This window comes from Thalassophryne amazonica, chromosome 10 (genome assembly GCF_902500255.1).
Source record: "Thalassophryne amazonica chromosome 10, fThaAma1.1, whole genome shotgun sequence".
Classification (NCBI taxonomy): domain Eukaryota; kingdom Metazoa; phylum Chordata; class Actinopteri; order Batrachoidiformes; family Batrachoididae; genus Thalassophryne; species Thalassophryne amazonica.
In genome coordinates, this window is record NC_047112.1 from 23,020,777 (window position 1) to 23,039,414 (window position 18,638).

Below are 18,638 nucleotides of genomic sequence, written 5' to 3' on the forward strand. Positions count from 1 at the left end.
CAGGTCAGCCAGATAGAGAGGTGCAAGTCCATGAACAATTTTATAAACTAATAACAGTACTTTAAAATCCGATCTTGCAGCAACTGGAAGCCAGTGCAGGGATGCCAAAACGGGCGTAATGTGGTCAAACTTTCTGCTTTGTGTCAAAAGTCTGGCAGCAGCATTTTGAAGCAGTTGAAGACCCGTAATCCTGGACTGCGGTAAACCAGAAAATAGAGCATTACAATAGTCCAATCTAGAAGAGACAAATGCATGAATCAAAGTCTCAGCATCAGCCATAGACAGGATGGGACGAATCTTCGCTATATTTCGTAAATGGAAGAAAGCAGTCCTCGTAATGTCTCTAATGTGGAGATCAAAGGACAACGTAGGATCAAAAATTACTCCAAGGTTCCTCACTTTATCCGTATGATGTATAACACATGAACCTAAGCTAAGTGCTAGCTGATCAAATTGATGCCAATACCTCACTGTACCAAGAACCATAACTTCAGTCTGATCAGAATTTAAAAGTAGGACGTTACTAGACATCCAACTTATTACTGATGATGCAAGGCAATCTTCCAAAGATTTTATGTGAGTGAGATTACCAGCAGTTATTGGCATGTATAATTGAGTGTCATCAGCACAGCAATGAAAGGGAATCCCAAAGCGCCGCAGTATATTCCCAAGGGGTGCTACATAAAGGGAAAAAAGCAGGGAGCCTAAAACGGATCCCTCTGGAACCCCAAACTTCATGTCCCTACGATCAGAGAAGGTGCCATTACACAATACACAGTAAGAACGACCGGACAGGTATGACGTCAACCATGCAAGAGCAGTTCCAGTAATCCCAAAGTGATTCTCCAGCCTATTGAATAAAATATGATGATCCACAGTATCAAACGCAGCACTAAGACCCAGCAGCACCAAGACTGTAGTGGTATCTGAGTCCATTGCTCGCAAAATGTCATTCACTACTTTAGTAAGTGCTGTCTCCGTGGAGTGATATTTTCTAAAAGCAGACTGCAGTGGCTCAAAAAGATTATTCTCAGTGAGGTAGTCCACGAGCTGTCGCGAAACCACTTTACTTCAGTTACTTCAGTATATTTGTGGGGTGGCAGAGAATCATGATAAATTTTGAAATTGTTCATTTTGAGTATTGTTTGATGAACTAGGTTTGGATTAAAGCTTGAGGTATTATTCTAGAATTTCCATTTCCCCAATAGATTTGGTCATACTGTGCTTTAACGATTCCTTAATACAGAAGTACAACCCCAATTCCAATGAAGTTGGGACGTTGTGTGAAATGTAAATAAAAACAGAATACAATGATTTGCAGATCCTCTTCAACCTATATTCAATTGAATACACCACAAAGACAAGATATTTAATGTTCAAACTGATAAACTTTATTGTTTTTGTGCAAATACTTGCTCATTTTGAAATGGATGCCTGCAACACATTTTAAAAAAGCTGGGACAGTGGTATGTTTACCACTGTGTTACATCACCTTTCCTTCTATCAACACTCAATAAGCGTTTGGGAACTGAGGACAGTAATTGTGAGTGTCATGATTGGGTATAAAAGGAGGTCATCCATGTCTTTATGTCTTTCAGACATAAAGACATGGATGACCTCTAATTTCCTGCTTTTAAATTCAGATAAAACTGAAGTTATTGTACTTGGCCCCACAAATCTTAGAAACATGGTGTCTAACCAGATCCTTACTCTGGATGGCATTACCCTGACCTCCAGTAATACTGTGAGAAATCGTGGAGTAATTTTTGATCAGGATATGTCCTTCAATGCACATATTAAGCAAATAATAATATAATAATAATTTATTAATTTATATAGCGCCAAATCACGACAAAGTCGCACCAAGGCGCTTCACATAATTCACAACACAAATTAATCTAAATTCAAAATTAAAAGCAAGAAAAGCACAGTTAAAAGATAAAACACAGTAGAATAAAAATAAATTACAAAGCAAACACAAACAGATTAAAAAATTAATGATAAGACAGTCTAAAAAAGTGGGTCTTCAGTCTTGATTTAAAAATCTCCACCGTGTCAGACTGCCAAATGACAGCAGGTAGATCATTCCAAAGAGCCGGACCACGGTAGGAAAAGGCTCTATACCCCACAGCCTTTTTGTTCATCCTCGGAACACACAGAAGCCCTGCGCCCTGCGAACGCAAAGGCCTCGCAGGTACGTAGGGCTTAACCAAGTCCGCCAAGTAGGAAGGCGCCAGTCCATGAACAATTTTATAAACCAACAATAAAACTTTAAAATCCAACCTGGCAGAAACCGGTAGCCAATGGAGGGATGCCAGAATGGGAGTAATGTGGTCAAACCTTCTACTTTGTGTCAAAATTCTGGCAGCAGCATTCTGCACCAACTGAAGTCCTCGAATGCTAGACTGCGGCAGACCAGAAAATAAAGCATTACAATAATCCAATCTAGAAGAGACAAATGCGTGAATCAGTGTCTCAGAATCAGCCATAGACAGGATGGGGCGAATCTTTGCTATATTTCTCAGATGAAAGAAAGCAGTCCTCGTAATGTCCCTAATGTGGAGGTCAAAGGACAACATAGGGTCAAAGATTACCCCAAGGTTCCTCACTTTGTCAGTATGATGTATAACACATGAACCTAGGCTAAGCGCCAACTGATCAAATTGGTGCCGATGTCTTGCTCAAATATGTCTCAAATATGTAGGACTGCTGTTTTGCATTTGCGCAATATCTCTAAAATTAGAAAGATCTTGTCTCAGATGCTGAAAAGCTAATTCATGCATTTATTACTTCTAGGCTGGACTATGTAATTCATTATTATCAGGTTGTCCTAAAAGTTCCCTGAAAAGCCTTCAGTTAATTCAAAATGCTGCAGCTAGAGTACTGACGAGGACTGGAAGGAGAGAGCATATTTCACCCGTATTGGCTTCTCTTCATTGGCTCCCTGTTAATTCTAGAATAGAATTTAAAATTCTTCTTTCTTATAAGGTTTTGAATAATCAGGTCCCATCTTATCTTAGGGACCTCATAGTACCATATCACCCCAATAGAGCGCTTCGCTCTCACACTGCAGGCTTACTTGTAGTTCCTAGGGTTTGTAAGAGTAGAATGGGAGGCAGAGCCTTCAGTTTTCAGGCTCCTCTCCTGTGGAACCAGCTCCCAATTCGGATTAGGGAGACAGACACCCTCTCTACTTTTAAGATTAAGCTTAAAACTTTCCTTTTTGCTAAAGCTTATAGTCAGGGCCGGTGCTAAGGTTTTGGAGGCCCTAAGCGTAACTGTTCAGGGAGGCCCCCCCACCCCCATACAAGAGACTCCCCCCCCAATCTAGTATCCGGTGTATTCCATAATGATAGGAAAACTACATGAAACCATTATATTATATTAAATTATAGACACATAGAAAAATACCTAAATATTAAAATGCTCAATACTACACATCAAGCAAAACGGTGGCATTGTGAAACCATACACAACCACAACAAATGCTAAAGTTTACCAGCAGGTGTCACCCTTTCCTTACCCTAAGGGGGAATGGAGCACTCTACAGTACCCCCACCAACTAAACTGCGTTTCTTTTCCAGCATTCTGCTGACTGCACGAAAGCATACATGTCTGTTTTAAGCAGTGGATACGTAATTTACATACATATGCCTTAAATAAAAGTTCTGAAATTATTCTCACTATTCTTGGTATATTTATCAGCCTGTCAGATTTATAGTTGCTATCTGATCATGTTGTCAGGCAGAATAGATTTGGACCTAAGTAGTGCACTGACGGCTAACTAGGACTTTGTTGACTTATAAGGCACTCAAAATCTTCAAACTACACTGCCCAACTATTTGCAAACGTGCCACATGCCTTGTAATATCCAGATTAGTTTAGCGTTTAAAGCTACATCAAATCAGCAAAGCCAATGCAACCTAGCACCACTGAACATTAAATAATCAAAACAATTTAAACCTTTAACACGTACTTACCAGCAAGGGATGCACGGGCATCATCTTTTTGTTTCTTTTTCCTCCGTTTTTCAGCTCCAGACTCCTGCTGTCACTTCATTGTTTAATTGTGGCATAGTGGCAACTTGTCGTCTCGTGTCAGAATCGAATGTGGGCTAGCGCTACTTCAGTTGGGCGCAGGGTTGCCAGATTGGGTGTTTACCCATCCAATTGGTTTGTTTAGGGTAAAAATATGGCACACTGGTCCTGGACAAGTTTTTTGTATAGAATTGCCACACACATTTTAAAAATCAGTTCAAATCAGGCTCGGACTGATAATCTGTGATTTTGGGCATTTGCCCGGTGGGCCGCTGCACGTTTAGACGTGCGTGGGCCGGCCCTCCCATATTTATAGAGATTATGGAAATATACAGTGTTCTCGAACCACGCGCTGCTGTCAACACGAGGAAAGTCCGTGATCGGTGAAGCTACAGCATTTAATCGGCGCAGCTGCAGAACCACTTTCTGAGTTTGTGTCAAAATAAAAGTTCTGTAGTGTTTCATACACGGCGCAGTCTTATTCTAGGTTTTAGTTTTGTTTACGTTTGATCACACAACGGAGACTTACATCGAGCACAATGATTTACATGACCAACAGCCAATGACAATTGGAGAAGCATACAGGGTGGCCAATCAGATTGCAAGAAGAGCAGGTGGCCGCTCCCGCCCCTGTGAATGGACTGAGTCCTCGGCGCCTGGACTTCTCGCCGCTCACCTACTGATTACAAGGTTGGAATCGTTTCTTTTATCCTAATTAACTGTGCTTTACTTTTGTTAATCTTTAAATGCAACAGCTACGGACTTCAGCTCCTTAATTTGCTGCTGTGTGAATCCTAGCAGTGGTTACACATTACCTCTCTCTCTCTCTCTCTTTCTCTCTCCCTCTCTCTCTTTCTCTCTCTCTCACTCACACACACACTTTGGAGACAAAAACTTTTTTCCGCTTGTGTGCTGCTTTTGCTTCCGTTTTGTCAGACCCGGCGCCAGAAAAAAAAAAATATTAACAAAAAAAAAGTGCGCACCGGAGGAGACGTGCGCTCCTGGAAAGCTTGTGTATTTATGCTGCACTGTTGTAAGAGATTGACTAAGAGTGAAGAGTGATGACAGAATTTTATAAAATTATTATTTGAACGTATAGACCCTCGGTCAAGTGATCTCCTGCATTCCACAGAGCCGGTGTTCTGTCGAGATGAGGTGCGCCACCTTTCGACACTCTGAGCTGTGACGTACCTTCGCATTGTCCAATAGGAACGCCGCGTCGGGCCAAAACGCGGAAGACTCGTGGCAGAAACCAATCATCTCTACAAAATGGATTGGACCAATCCGATTGGTGCAGAAACCACTGATCTGTACAAAACATTAACATGTGACAGGACTGCTCATTTAGAGAGCAGTTTTCTGAAGATCATGAAATCATTGGAAATGTTTTTTTGTTGTTACCTCAAAATTTCTGATTACTGTTAAAAAAAAGTTTAGAACACTTGTAATTAAAATAGGTAAATAAATCAATAAATGGTTCTTTAGAAACCTTTCATCTGTATTAAAACCACCTGTTATTTCAGATTAGATAATTTCTTGTTTAACATAAGGAACCTCAGACATTTATTTTTAGACAAATAAAATAACATGGAAAGTAGGATTTCTGTGACATAAACCTCATGATGTTTATATATATATATATATATATATATATATATATATATATATATATATATATAGTCATTTAAACTTGTAATTTTGTCAAAATATGTAATTGCCTTTAATGTTATCAGGATGCCCCCTCGTGGCGCCGGGAATGCGTTTTGTACTATGATCAAGGTGAAATGACAGTGAAAGTGTGTGTTCATGGTGTTTAGGTGTATAGTATTTCTTCATTGGGGGTTCGGCATGGACGGGTGGGTGTGCGTGTTTGGGGGTGGATTCGTTGGGCCAATAGTGGGCTGGTCCAGAGGAAAAATGCCAGGGCAAAAATTTGTTCCCAGTCCGACCCTGGTTCAAATTGCGCAGGATTTAGTGCCTCCTTGCATTTATGAGCATTTATTGGGCTGGAAATCGTCACATCTGGCAACCCTGGTTAGGCGACACAGCGAACAGAGAAAGACGCAAACAGGGCTGTACCATTTCAGGGAATCAGGGCGGGGGTGGATGGGGGCTTTATATTAGGCAAAAAAAAAAAACTGTTAATTTGCCACAATTAAGTAATGGGGTAGGGGCCTACACAATGTTTAAAGACAAAAACGATGGGCCTATTCATAAATAATTCATATTGATTTTGAAATGTAATAATTTCAACACATTTTTCAGTCAATTGGAGGCCCTGCAAACTAGTGCAACATGGTTGGTGCCCCACGCAGGCTGCGTAGTCTGCTTATGCCGAACGGCGGTGCTGCTTATAGTTAGGGTTGGATCAGGTGACCCTGAACCATCCCTTAGTTATGCTGCTATAGACTTAGACTGCTGGGGGGTTCCCATGATGTGTTTCTTTTTATTCACCTCTTTTTGCTCTGTATGCACCAATCTGCATTTAATCATTAGTGATTGATCTCTGCTCTCTTCCACAGCCTGTCTTTTCCTGACTCTCAGCCCCAACCAGTCCCAGCAGAAGACTGCCCCTCCCTGAGCCTGGTTCTGGTGGAGGTTTCTTCCTGTTAAAAGGGAGTTTTTCCTTCCCACTGTCGCCAAGTGCTTGCTCATAGGGGGTTGTTTTGACCATTGGGGTTTTTCTGTAATTATTGTATGGCTTTTGCCTTACAATATAAAGCGCCTTGGGGCAACTGTTTGTTGTGATTTGGCGCTATATAAATAAAATTGATTTGATTTGATTTTGATTTGAATTGGGTTGTAGAAGAATTAAATCCTATATAGGCCTTGAGGCTCATTGGTGCTAGTATTTATCCCCGGATTCTGTAGCGTGAAGGTGAGTGTCCACAACTCCACATTAATACACTGAAGGTGTGTAGTTGACCTGTGTGAGCTCAAAAGCTTCAGATGTTTCCTCAGAGCCTGGGGGGGTCCTGGAATGTTCACCTGCATCTCTTTTCTCTCACTTTTCTCTCACATTTCTCTCCTCCTCCCACCACCTGATTCCACAGCTCCCTCTCATCCATCTCGCTTGATCCATCTCTCTTTGTTGTTCTTCTAGCCCTCCTTCCATCTCTCATCCTTGGAACTCTTTTTCGTCTTCCTGCCCAGTCTTTTTTTCCCTCCCGCTGTTCCAGCTGACACAGAGCTCACATCATGATTTATATCATATTTCTTTCAAGGCTTGCAAACCCGGTCACCTAATGTGTGTTTTTCTCACATAATTTCAGCGATGGCAGATTATCTAGACAGCGTGTCTATGCAAACCAGAGCTGATGCTCAAGGTAATGTGTATAATATTACCATCACCATCTGTAGAGAGGACCACAAAATTTCATACAAGTGTCAAAGGACATTAATTGTATGGATTTACTTTCCTTTTTAGAAGGGAAGTACTGTAACATTTTAGTGATTTAACAAGGGCCTTGCAGTGCTGCATTTAGAAAATGACCTTGTATCTGCAAAGAATCATCTTTCCCAAAGATCAGAGAGCTGTTTTCAAAATGACAACCGTGCACTTCTCAAATTATGCCTGGATTTTAAAGGATTTTGAAAAATGGTCCAAGCGTCAGAGGCAGCGGCAGAGTCAATACGATGACAAAACAAGATCAATCAGACACCCGAACGTTTACCCATCCTGAAATGTCATAAAAGATCCTTTAGTGTGACAGTTATGAAAATGTTTTTTCTGCTCACAAAATACAGATAAATCAGTCTGCCATGAGGATTTGATGCAGAATTACTGAGAATGTGCAACAAAATGTCAAAACATTTTTTGTTTTTTCAAGAATCATATTTAAATCAGAGGACACTGAGACAGCACAAACCTTCAGTGAGGGTCACAGCTTTTCTCTTTCAGAATCAGAATATCTCTAATTGTCATTGTACAAAAGTACAACAAAGCTGAGTTGAAGACTCTCATTTCATTGCTGTTTAAAAGATACTAGAAATGAGAATAAATAAAAATTATATGATTAACACTAAAGAACATTGCATATCTGTATTGAGTGTTCAAATTCAAGTATTATCAGGTCTATGACAGCTCTGGGGTAAAAACTGTTCTTCAGTTTGTTATTTTTGGACATAATCGTTCTGAAGCTTCTGCCTGAGGGTAACAGTTCAAACGTGGGATGACCAGGGTGGGCGGAGTCTCTGAAGATGCTTTGGGCTCTCCTGAGGCACTGGGTGCTGTAGATGGCCTCAAGAGAGCAGACAGGACATCCAGTGAGTTTTTGGGTGATGTTGATGACCCTCTGGAGCAATTTCCTCTCGGCAGCACTACAGCGTAATTCTATAGCTCAACACCAAACTCAATGGAGCCGTTGTAGAAAGCCATCAAGAGCTTCTCTGACCCTTTGTTCTTTCTGAGATGTCTCAGGATGTGCAGTCTCTGTTGAGCCTTTCTCAGGAGTGCAGTGGTGTTTGCTGTCCAGGTCAGGTCCTCCTTAATGTGTGTGCAGTGTGCACAGTAGGTACTGAGAATCAGGTTGTTGTCTGCACACCATACTCTTTGAACTGAGTTCATGCAGGTGGGGGCGCTATTTATCAGAATACAAATAGCATTAAAATAAATGAGTAAAAAAGTATGTTCTGTCAGCAGATCTGATGTGGACCTGCATGTTGATTTGGCACAACTTTTACACCGGGTGCCCTTCTTGACACAACGCCAGCTAATTTTTCAACTGTGCTTAGCGTCATCACACGATGTCACTGATGTCAGAGGTCTGATACATTCATTAACACCAGGAGAGCAGACGTCTGCAGAAAACTGCATTTCAATATCTCACAAAATTCCTGAGAAACAGTCATTAACATATTTTAGAGAGTGGCCTCTGATTTGACCTTGACCTTTAATCACTCATCTTGACATGACCAGTATTGCAAAAGAACAGTCCACTGACGGTTTCTACTAAGTTTGATTAAAACTGTTCTTTACTTTTTGAAGATACAGGAGCAGACAGACAGACAGGTGAATAAACAAATTCTGTACCATACCAGTACCACCTTTGGCAGAGCCAATAACATGAACTAGAATGGCACTGAGCAGAATCCATCACTCTTCCAAGGATGAACATTCATATCCGTGCTTGTCTAGCTCTAATAACATAACAAAATGAAAATGACAATACAGATCACTTCCCATGTTATGTATTGTGATCTAAATTATGCAGCTTCATAAATATTAACACATTAAAAATATCTAACTGTTTCATTGAGATTTGTGATTTGTTTCTGGAAAATTTTATGAAGATGTAAAAATTGAAGAACGTTGGGGGGGGGGTGACGACATTCAAATTTATCAAAATCTGCTCCCAGCCAAATTATGTGAAAAAATAATTTTAATACCATTTTTAAATAATCCACATAATGAAAATACAAACAGGTGAAAACAAACATCCCCAACAGACACAAAAGCAGACAGATAGGACTTATTTTAGCAACTTCTTCCCACGTTTGCGGGTGGGATGATGTTTCAAAAAAACGTCTGAATTATAAAGATTTCAAAACAGTTTCATTTTCACCTCTTTTCCTGGACACTAAATAACTTAAAAACCTATGTGAAAAAAAATGTGAGGACCTGCCAACATATTTATTATACTTCCAGTGTCACTTTCCCTGCTCCTCTTATCTCCTACTTTATCTGGAGTTCTTCTTCCCAGCAGACATTGCTGTGGGGTCACCGAGGGGTCAGTGGCTGTGACAATCCTTTTAGACACACATAAACACAGACAGTTGCAGCTTGCAGCGCGTGAGGAGGATCTGAGGCTGTGGAGAGGGAGGAAGGGCCTTAAACAAAGCAATAAGTAAAAACATCTGTCTCTTTCATAATGGCAGCGGCCTGTGCACACACACACGTGCACGCACACACACTCCCCAGAGTCTGTGGACTTTCTTTACTCTTCTCAGAGTTCCTGGAATCCCAAAATCTCTTCCAACTTTTCCTCACCTCTTATCCTTAACAAACTAAAGCTGTACACACACCTTTAAGTCTTCTCATACGCGCACGTGCATATATTCACCCTTCCATGTGGGATTACCTGGATATGCACGTGGAGCTGAACGTAAATGCACAAGCAGCCATGTTAGACGTGTCGCACACTGAAAGACGATCACAACCCGCCTGCACCACAAAAATACAAAATCAATACAAGTATATTTGACTCATTTCTAGTCAGAATATCTAATCTACACATCATGAAGACAGTCAGTAAGATATGAGGACTATGGACCTGTTTTTAGAAAATACGTTTTACGTATGCCAGCATTTTTAATCCTGACTAAATCATCGAGGTGTGACCGAGCCCTAATGAAAATACAGAGAACAGTACAGATGCTGCACTGTATTGTGTATTGTGACTTGGCACTGTATAAATAAGTTGAAGTCTGTTCCACCATATATCAGAAACCGCCAGGTGCCAGAAACAGAAGATTATCCGTTTGAGAACCTGGATATAAATGTTTGTCAAGCTTTCTGTTATTCTGCTTTTAGTTTTAACAACTTTTAAAAACACCTTTGCTAAATTATTTCTGAACATCTGCATTTGTAAATAAAGTTTTTCAGGATGAGGTGTTGCACTGTAGAATCCATGCAGGTTTGACCTGGTAACAGCACCCTGGATAGATTTATCCATATGAAACCTTGTTTGTTTTTTGTTTTGTTTTGTTTTTTGTCCCTATCGTGAGTCAGGACTTTCATCTCTTTTGGATTTTCTGCACAAGCAACCCCCCCCCCATTTGCTTTCCACAAACTTGAAATATTGAGTTATTGTGTTACTCTTTTAGATTTAGAACTTGTTAAATTAATAATCTGACCCCTGAGGTAAGGCTTGAACGTTTACCATCTGACACTTGCAGATGTTTCAGTAGTATTAATTGTGAAGTATTCACCTATTTGTTTTCCAAGAAAAGTTATTAAATCTGGGTCTTGTAGCCATTCTTGTTGAAATTTCCATTTGGGGGGATGTCCTGCAACAGACCCGGGTCTACATACGTAGTGTTCAGAATAATAGTAGTGCTATGTAAAAGAAAAAGTAGAAAAGGGGGTGTTCACAATAATAGTAGCATCTGCTGTTGATGCTAATAACTCAAAACTATTATGTTCAAACTGCTTTTTTAGCAATCCTGTGAATCACTAAACTAGTATGTAGTTGTATAACTACAGTTTTTCATGATTTCTTCACATCTGTGAGGCATTAATTTTGTTGGTTTGGAACCAAGATTTTGCTTGTTTACTAGTGTGCTTGGGGTCATTGTCTTGTTGAAACACCCATTTCAAGGGCATGTCCTCTTCAGCATAAGGCAACATGACCTCTTCAAGTATTTTGACATATCCAAACTGATCCATGATACCTGGTATGCGATATATAGGCCCAACACCATAGTAGGAGAAACATGCCCATATCATGATGCTTGCACCACCATGCTTCACTGTCTTCACTGTGAACTGTGGCTTGAATTCAGAATTTGGGGGTCGTCTCACAAACTGTTTGCGGCCCTTGGACCCAAAAAGAATAATTTTACTCTCATCAGTCCACAAAATATTCCTCCATTTCTCTTTAGGCCAGTTGATGTGTTCTTTGGCAAATTGTAACCTCTTCTGCACATATCTTTTATTTAACAGAGGGACTTTGCGGGGGATTCTTGCAAATAAATTAGCTTCACACAGGCATCTTCTAACTGTCACAGCACTTACAGGTAACTCCAGACTGTCTTTGATCGTCCTGGAGCTGATCAATGGGTGAGCCTTTGCCATTCTGGTTATTCTTCTATCCATTTTGATGGTTGTTTTCCATTTTCTTCCACGCGTCTCTGGTTTTTTTTGTCCATTTTAAAGCATTGGAGATCATTGTAGATGAACAGGCTATAATTTTTTGCACCTGCGTACAAGTTTTCCCCTCTCCAATCAACTTTTTAATCAAACTACGCTGTTCTTCTGAACAATGTCTTGAACATCCCATTTTCCTCAGGCCTTCAAAGAGAAAAGCGTGTTCAACAGGTGCTGGCTTCATCCTTAAATTGGGGACACCTGATTCACACCTGTTTGTTCCACAAAATTGACGAACTCACTGACTGAATGCCACACTACTATTATTGTGAACACCCCCTTTTCTACTTTTTTTTTTTTTTTTTTACTAATAGCCTTAAGAGTGTGCATATCATGAATGCTTGGTCTTGTTGGATTTGTGAGAATCTACTGGTACCTTGTTTCCCATGTAACAATAAGAAATATACTCAAAACCTGGATTAATCTTTTTAGTCACATAGCACTACTATTATTCTGAACACTACTGTATATCAGACTGTACATGGCATGATCAGAGATCAAAATGCTGTCACAGTCTTTAACTTTACATATTAAGGTTGCAGAAACTAAAAAGTAATTGATTCGGGAGAATGAATTATGGGATTTTGAGAAGCAGGAATAACTTGATACTGTAGGGTTTCTGTCCCCCCGGATATCCCTCAAATTTAATTCTTTAAGGAATTGTCAGATAATTATTCTGCTCTTATTATGAGTCTTATCAGTTTGAAATACTGAGTTATTTAGGAACTGATGTCACAGATTTTGTATAATTAAGACAATTATCACTTCTCATGGCTGTGTTTCTGATTTTTATTGTTTTAATAGGTGCAAACTCACTTCGGGTGTTACATCAGGCAGTTTGCCTGGATTCAATCAGTGTAATGTAAATTTCAAATCATTATTCTACTTTTTCATACCAGGATCGTGGAGTGGAAAAAGCTCTGGCCAAAAAAAAGCAAATATGGATGTAATTTTTCTGTCTTTCATGTCTAACGCCTGTAATTTTCTCTTTGCAGAGTAAAGCCAAAGAGCTTCCGCTGTCGGCTGTGCGTTTCATGGAGGAGCTCGGAGAATGCTCATTAGGGAAGATCTACAAAGGTCACCTTTACCTACCGGGCATGGACCAGGCTCAGCTTGTGGCCATAAAGACCCTGAAAGACCCTTCCAGCACTCAGTTGTGGGGCGACTTCCAGCAGGTAAGAAGTTCATCACTGCCCAAACCTGTAAAGTCGTACTTTTTTTTGCAATAAATCTCATCAACAGTTTTTTTGACCATCTCTGTGGCAGTCTGATTACCGCGTCTTTTGCTTTAAAGTGGAATGATGACATTTTTGACCACATCCAGCAGTAAGTTTTCAGTTGAAGCCCCTCTAATACCCTGTAGTTGTGTTCTCAAAAAGGATGCGGGTTGAATCATGCTGGAAAATCTGTATGTATTCTGCAAAAATACATGTTGGTGAGTGGAGCCAATGATGTTTGTGCAGCTAGCAACATGGAGTTGGCTCTTACTCCTCCATCCCACTTTCACACTGTTTATAACAGACATTCAGATTATTTTACTTCACTAGCTGTGTGGCCGTGATCATTCAATAACTCGCTGAGCCTCTGTGAGAGCTAGACAGTGATAGCAAAGCTAGCTAATTATTAACCCTGATGTTTCATATCCTGAAAATGTTCATCATCAGCATAACAGTACAACACTTTAATTTCAGTTATTTCCTCTAGATTCAGGGGTCCCGTTTAGTACTCTAGTCTGCATTGTGTCGGTCTCAAATGTGCAATTGCATGTCCATGGTTTTTCATTTGCAGAGACTTCTACACTGAGTAGCCGGCGTTTAAAATGATGCTCCACCCAGAGTTTGTCTTCTCAGTGTGAAACTGCTTTCATGTTGCGTGCAGAGCATGCAGTACAGTACTCACCTTAACATGGAGTTGCATCAGGAAGAGCATCCTGTGGAAATTTTCTGCTCAGTTAACATACAGATATGTGTTGGATCTGCTGTGGTGAGAAGACCGAAAAACGTACTTTTACAGTATGTATCTTTTTTGTGTTTCCCAAAACAGGAAGCGGCTGTGCTGGCAGAGTTGCAGCACCCCAACATGGTGTGCCTGCTGGGCGTGGTTACCCAGGAGAAGCCTGTCTGTATGTTGTTTGAGTTTCTGCCTCAAGGCGACCTCCACGAGTTCCTCATCATGCGGTCGCCGCACTCTGACGTCGGTTGCAGCAGTGACGAGGATGGCACAGTGAAGTCCAGCCTGGATCACGGGGACTTCCTCCACATGTCAATACAGGTGCAACTCTAAATATTATATGAAAGTAGAGATTCAAAAGTTTCCTTCTGTATTTAGGTTGATTAAATTTGATACAAAGAAGTACAACTCTGAGTTTGCACTGGAGCTGCAACAGTTGTCATTTTAAATTTGTGGAATGATGTAGTCCTCTTGCAAAACGCATTTATCTTTGTTACATTTTATTTTCACTTCATCAATCTAAAGTAATAAAAACTAGAAGCACTCGGAGAGCACAAACCTCCGCCAAGGCCATAGGGTCACTGACGTCACATGGCATAGAGACTTATTCCACGTCGATTCACGCATCTACCGTCATGTTTCAGATTCAGTGGTTAAACCCTTAGATCTTCAGCAAATGTATTTATAAAGAGAAACTGCATGAACTACACAAGTTTTTTTTATTTTCTAATAAGTTTATTCAATGAGGAGAAACAAATGCTAAATTATTGTTGTCGTAACTTAATTTTTGTTCAGCCTTTGTGACCCGCCTTCATGAAGTTAGATGCAAAAATGTTGAAATTGGCCCTATCCTGCAATGATAAAGAATCCTTATAAAAATTACTGGATCTTGATCGTGTTCCGGATCATTACCAAAATTTAATGACTTCTAAGTTAGGCCAAGATACACCCCTGGTAGAAATTTCATTGAAATCTGTTGAGGATTTTTTGAGTAATCCTGCTAAAACAAAATCAACCAACCAACAAAGAAATGGACGCGACCGAAAACATAACCTCCTTGGCGGAGGTAATTACTTTAGTCAATCCCTGTTCTTGATTTTGATTTGTCTCTTAAACCACAAATTGATTTTTCTCCTGTCCAGACACATGAATCGTATTTAAATTTTGGATAAAACAAGATCACATAGTAGTAGTAATTCCTCCTTTTCTCTCATCTTAAATATTTAAGACTAATTTATATTTATTTATTTATTTGTAAACAAACCTACCCAAGGTGGCTGCTGGGATGGAGTATTTGGCAAGTCATTTCTACATCCACAAGGACCTCGCTGCTCGGAACATTCTAGTAGGTGAACAGCTGCATGTGAAGATCTCTGACTTGGGCCTGTCCAGAGAGATCTACTCCTCGGACTACTACTGCATTCAGCCTAAAACCCTGCTGCCCATCCGCTGGATGTCCCCAGAAGCCATCACCTATGGGAAGTTCACCACAGACTCGGACATTTGGTCGTTTGGCGTGGTGCTGTGGGAGATCTTCAGCTATGGCCTGCAACCTTATTACGGCTTCTCCAACCAGGAGGTAATGGAAATGGTGAGAAAGAGGCAACTGCTGCCCTGCCCAGAGGACTGTCCACCAAGGTACGTTCAACACATTACTACAGGTCAACAGAAACTGTCAAGTATCTGCATATAAGTAGTACATGGTAGGATTGATTTATCTGTTGATTACTTCCAAGTCAGGGTCACAGGGAGAATTAGTGCCCCAGGTAGAGAGGTTCATGTCTCTCAGGGTCTTGTTCATGAGTGATGGTAAGATGGAGCTTGAACTCGACAGACAGATTGGTGCTAAGTTCCTGCAGATGCTGTATGGTCATGGTGAAGAAAGACCTGAGCCAGAAGGCGAGACTCATGTCCTCACCTATGATTATAAGCTTTGAGTATTGACCAAAAAAACAAAATTTCAGATAAAAGCGATGGAAATGAGGTTCCTCTATAGAGTATTTGGGCTTGCACTCCGGGACAGGATGAGAAGCTCAAATATCTGGGAAGAAACCTTGAGTAAAGACACTGCTCCTTCACATCAAAAGGAGCCAGCTGAGGTAGTTTGAGCATCTGTTGAAAATGTCTCCTGGTCATCTTCATTGGGGGGTCTTCCAGGCACGTTTAACTGGGAGGATGACCTGGAGGGATTATGTCTCTAAGGTGGCTTGTAAATCAAATCAAAATCAAATCAATGTTATTTATATAGCGCCAAATCACAACAAACAGTTGCCCCAAGGCACCTTATATTGTAAGGCAAGGCCATACAATAATTACGGAAAAACCTCAACGGTCAAAACGACCCCCTGTGAGCAAGCACTTGGCAACAGTGGGAAGGAAAAACTCCTTTAACAGGAAGAAACCTCCAGCAGAACCAGGCTCAGGGGGAGGCAGTCTTCTGTTGGGACTGATTGGGGCTGAGGGAGAGAACCAGGAAAAAGACATGCTGTGGAGGGGAGCAGAGATCAATCACTAATGATTAAATGCAGAGTGGTGAATGCAGAGCAAAAAGAGAAAGAAACACTCAGTGCATCATGGGAACTCTAGCTGCAGCATTTTGATTTAACTGAAGGCTTTTCAGGGAACTTTTAGGACAACCTGATAATAATGAATTACAATAGTCCAGCCTAGAGGAAATAAATGCATGAATTAGTTTTTCAGCATCACTCTGAGACAAGACCTTTCTAATTTTAGAGATATTGCGCAAATGCAAAAAAGCAGTCCTACATATTTGTGATTATGCGCATTGAATGACATATCCTGATCAAAAATGACTCCAAGATTTCTCACAGTAATACTAGAGGTCAGGGTAATGCCATCCAGAGTAAGGATCTGGTTAGACACCATGTTTCTAAGATTTGTGGGGCCAAGTACAATAACGTCAGTTTTATCTGAGTTTAAAAGCAGGAAATTAGAGGTCATCCATGTCTTTATGTCTGTAAGACAATCCTGCAGTTTAGCTAATTGGTGTGTGTCCTCTGGCTTCATGGATAGATAAAGCTGGGTATCATCTGCGTAACAATGAAAATTTAAGCAATGCCGTCTAATAATACTGCCTAAGGGAAACATGTATAAAGTGAATAAAATTGGTGCTAGCACAGAACCTTGTGGAACTCCATAATTAACCTTAGTCTGTGAAGAGGATTCCCCATTTACATGAACAAATTGTAATCTATTAGATAATATGATTCAAACCACTGCAGCGCAGTGCCTTTAATACCTATGGCATGCTCTAATCTCTGTAATAAAATTTTATGGTCAACAGTATCAAAAGCAGCACTGAGGTCTAACAGAACAAGCACAGAGATGAGTCCACTGTCTGAGGCCATAAGAAGATCATTTGTAACCTTCACTAATGCTGTTTCTGTACTATGATGAATTCTTAAACCTGACTGAAACTCTTCAAATAGACCATTCCTCTGCAGATGATCAGTTAGCTGTTTTACAGCTACCCTTTCAAGAATTTTTGAGAGAAAAGGAAGGTTGGAGATTGGCCTATAATTAGCTAAGATAGCTGGGTCAAGTGATGGCTTTTTAAGTAAAGGTTTAATTACTGCCACCTTAAAAGCCTGTGGTACATAGCCAACTAATAAAGATAGATTGATCATATTTAAGATCGAAGCATTAATTAATGGTAGGGCTTCCTTGAGCAGCCTGGTAGGAATGGGGTCTAATAGACATGTTGATGGTTTGGAGGAAGTAACTAATGAAAATAACTCAGACAGAACAATCGGAGAGAAAGAGTCTAACCAAATACCGGCATCACTGAAAGCAGCCAAAAATAACGATACGTCTTTGGGATGGTTATGAGTAATTTTTTCTCTAATAGTTAAAATTTTATTAGCAAAGAAAGTCATGAAGTCATTACTAGTTAAAGTTAAAGGAATACTCGGCTCAGTAGAGCTCTGACTCTTTGTCAGCCTGGCTACAATGCTGAAAAGAAACCTGGGGTTGTTCTTATTTTCTTCAATTAGTGATGAGTAGTAAGATGTCCTAGCTTTACGGAGGGCTTTTTTATAGAGCAACAGACTCTTTTTCCAGGCTAAGTGAAGATCTTCTAAATTAGTGAGACGCCATTTCCTCTCCAACTTATGGGTTATCTGCTTTAAGCTGCGAGTTTGTGAGTTATACCACGGAGTCAGGCACTTCTGATTTAAAGCTCTCTTTTTCAGAGGAGCTGCAGCATCCAAAGTTGTCTTCAATGAGGATGTAAAACTATTGACGAGATACTCTATCTCACTTAGTGAGGCATTTAGTTATTCCTCGGCCTCGTTTAGCAGTAATGGTACTTGTAATAAGTGTAGCTTATTCGTAGCTTTGGAGGCCAGGCTGGGCGAATTGGAGACTCGGCTCCGCACCGTGGAAAATTCTACAGCTAGCCAGGCCCCTGTAGTCGGTGCGGACTAAGGTAGCTTAGCCGCCGTTAGTTTCCCTCTGGCAGATCCCGAGCAGCCGGGAAAGCAGGCCGACTGGGTGACTGTGAGGAGGAAGCGTAGCCCTAAACAGAAGCCCCGTGTACACCGCCAACCCATTCACATTTCTAACCGTTTTTCCCCACTCGGCGACACACCCGCCGAGGATCAAACTCTGGTTATTGGCGACTCTGTTTTGAGAAATGTGAAGTTAGCGACACCAGCAACCATAGTCAATTGTCTTCCGGGGGCCAGAGCAGGCGACATTGAAGGAAATTTGAAACTGCTGGCTAAGGCTAAGCGTAAATTTGGTAAGATTGTCATTCACGTCGG

The 18,638-nt window shown here is 40.7% G+C and overlaps 1 protein-coding gene across 2 annotated transcripts in view; it reads left to right on the top strand.

Annotated features, from left to right (window-relative positions):
- The window catches only part of ror1 (receptor tyrosine kinase-like orphan receptor 1), a 356,306-nt gene that overhangs the window by 332,534 nt on the left and 5,134 nt on the right, over positions 1-18,638 (top strand). For both annotated transcript variants that reach the window (XM_034179554.1, XM_034179555.1), the window contains 3 exons: positions 12,900-13,079; positions 13,948-14,175; positions 15,128-15,492. In XM_034179554.1, the coding sequence (XP_034035445.1) occupies positions 12,900-13,079; positions 13,948-14,175; positions 15,128-15,492 (773 nt within the window). The remainder of the gene's footprint in view (positions 1-12,899; positions 13,080-13,947; positions 14,176-15,127; positions 15,493-18,638) is intronic.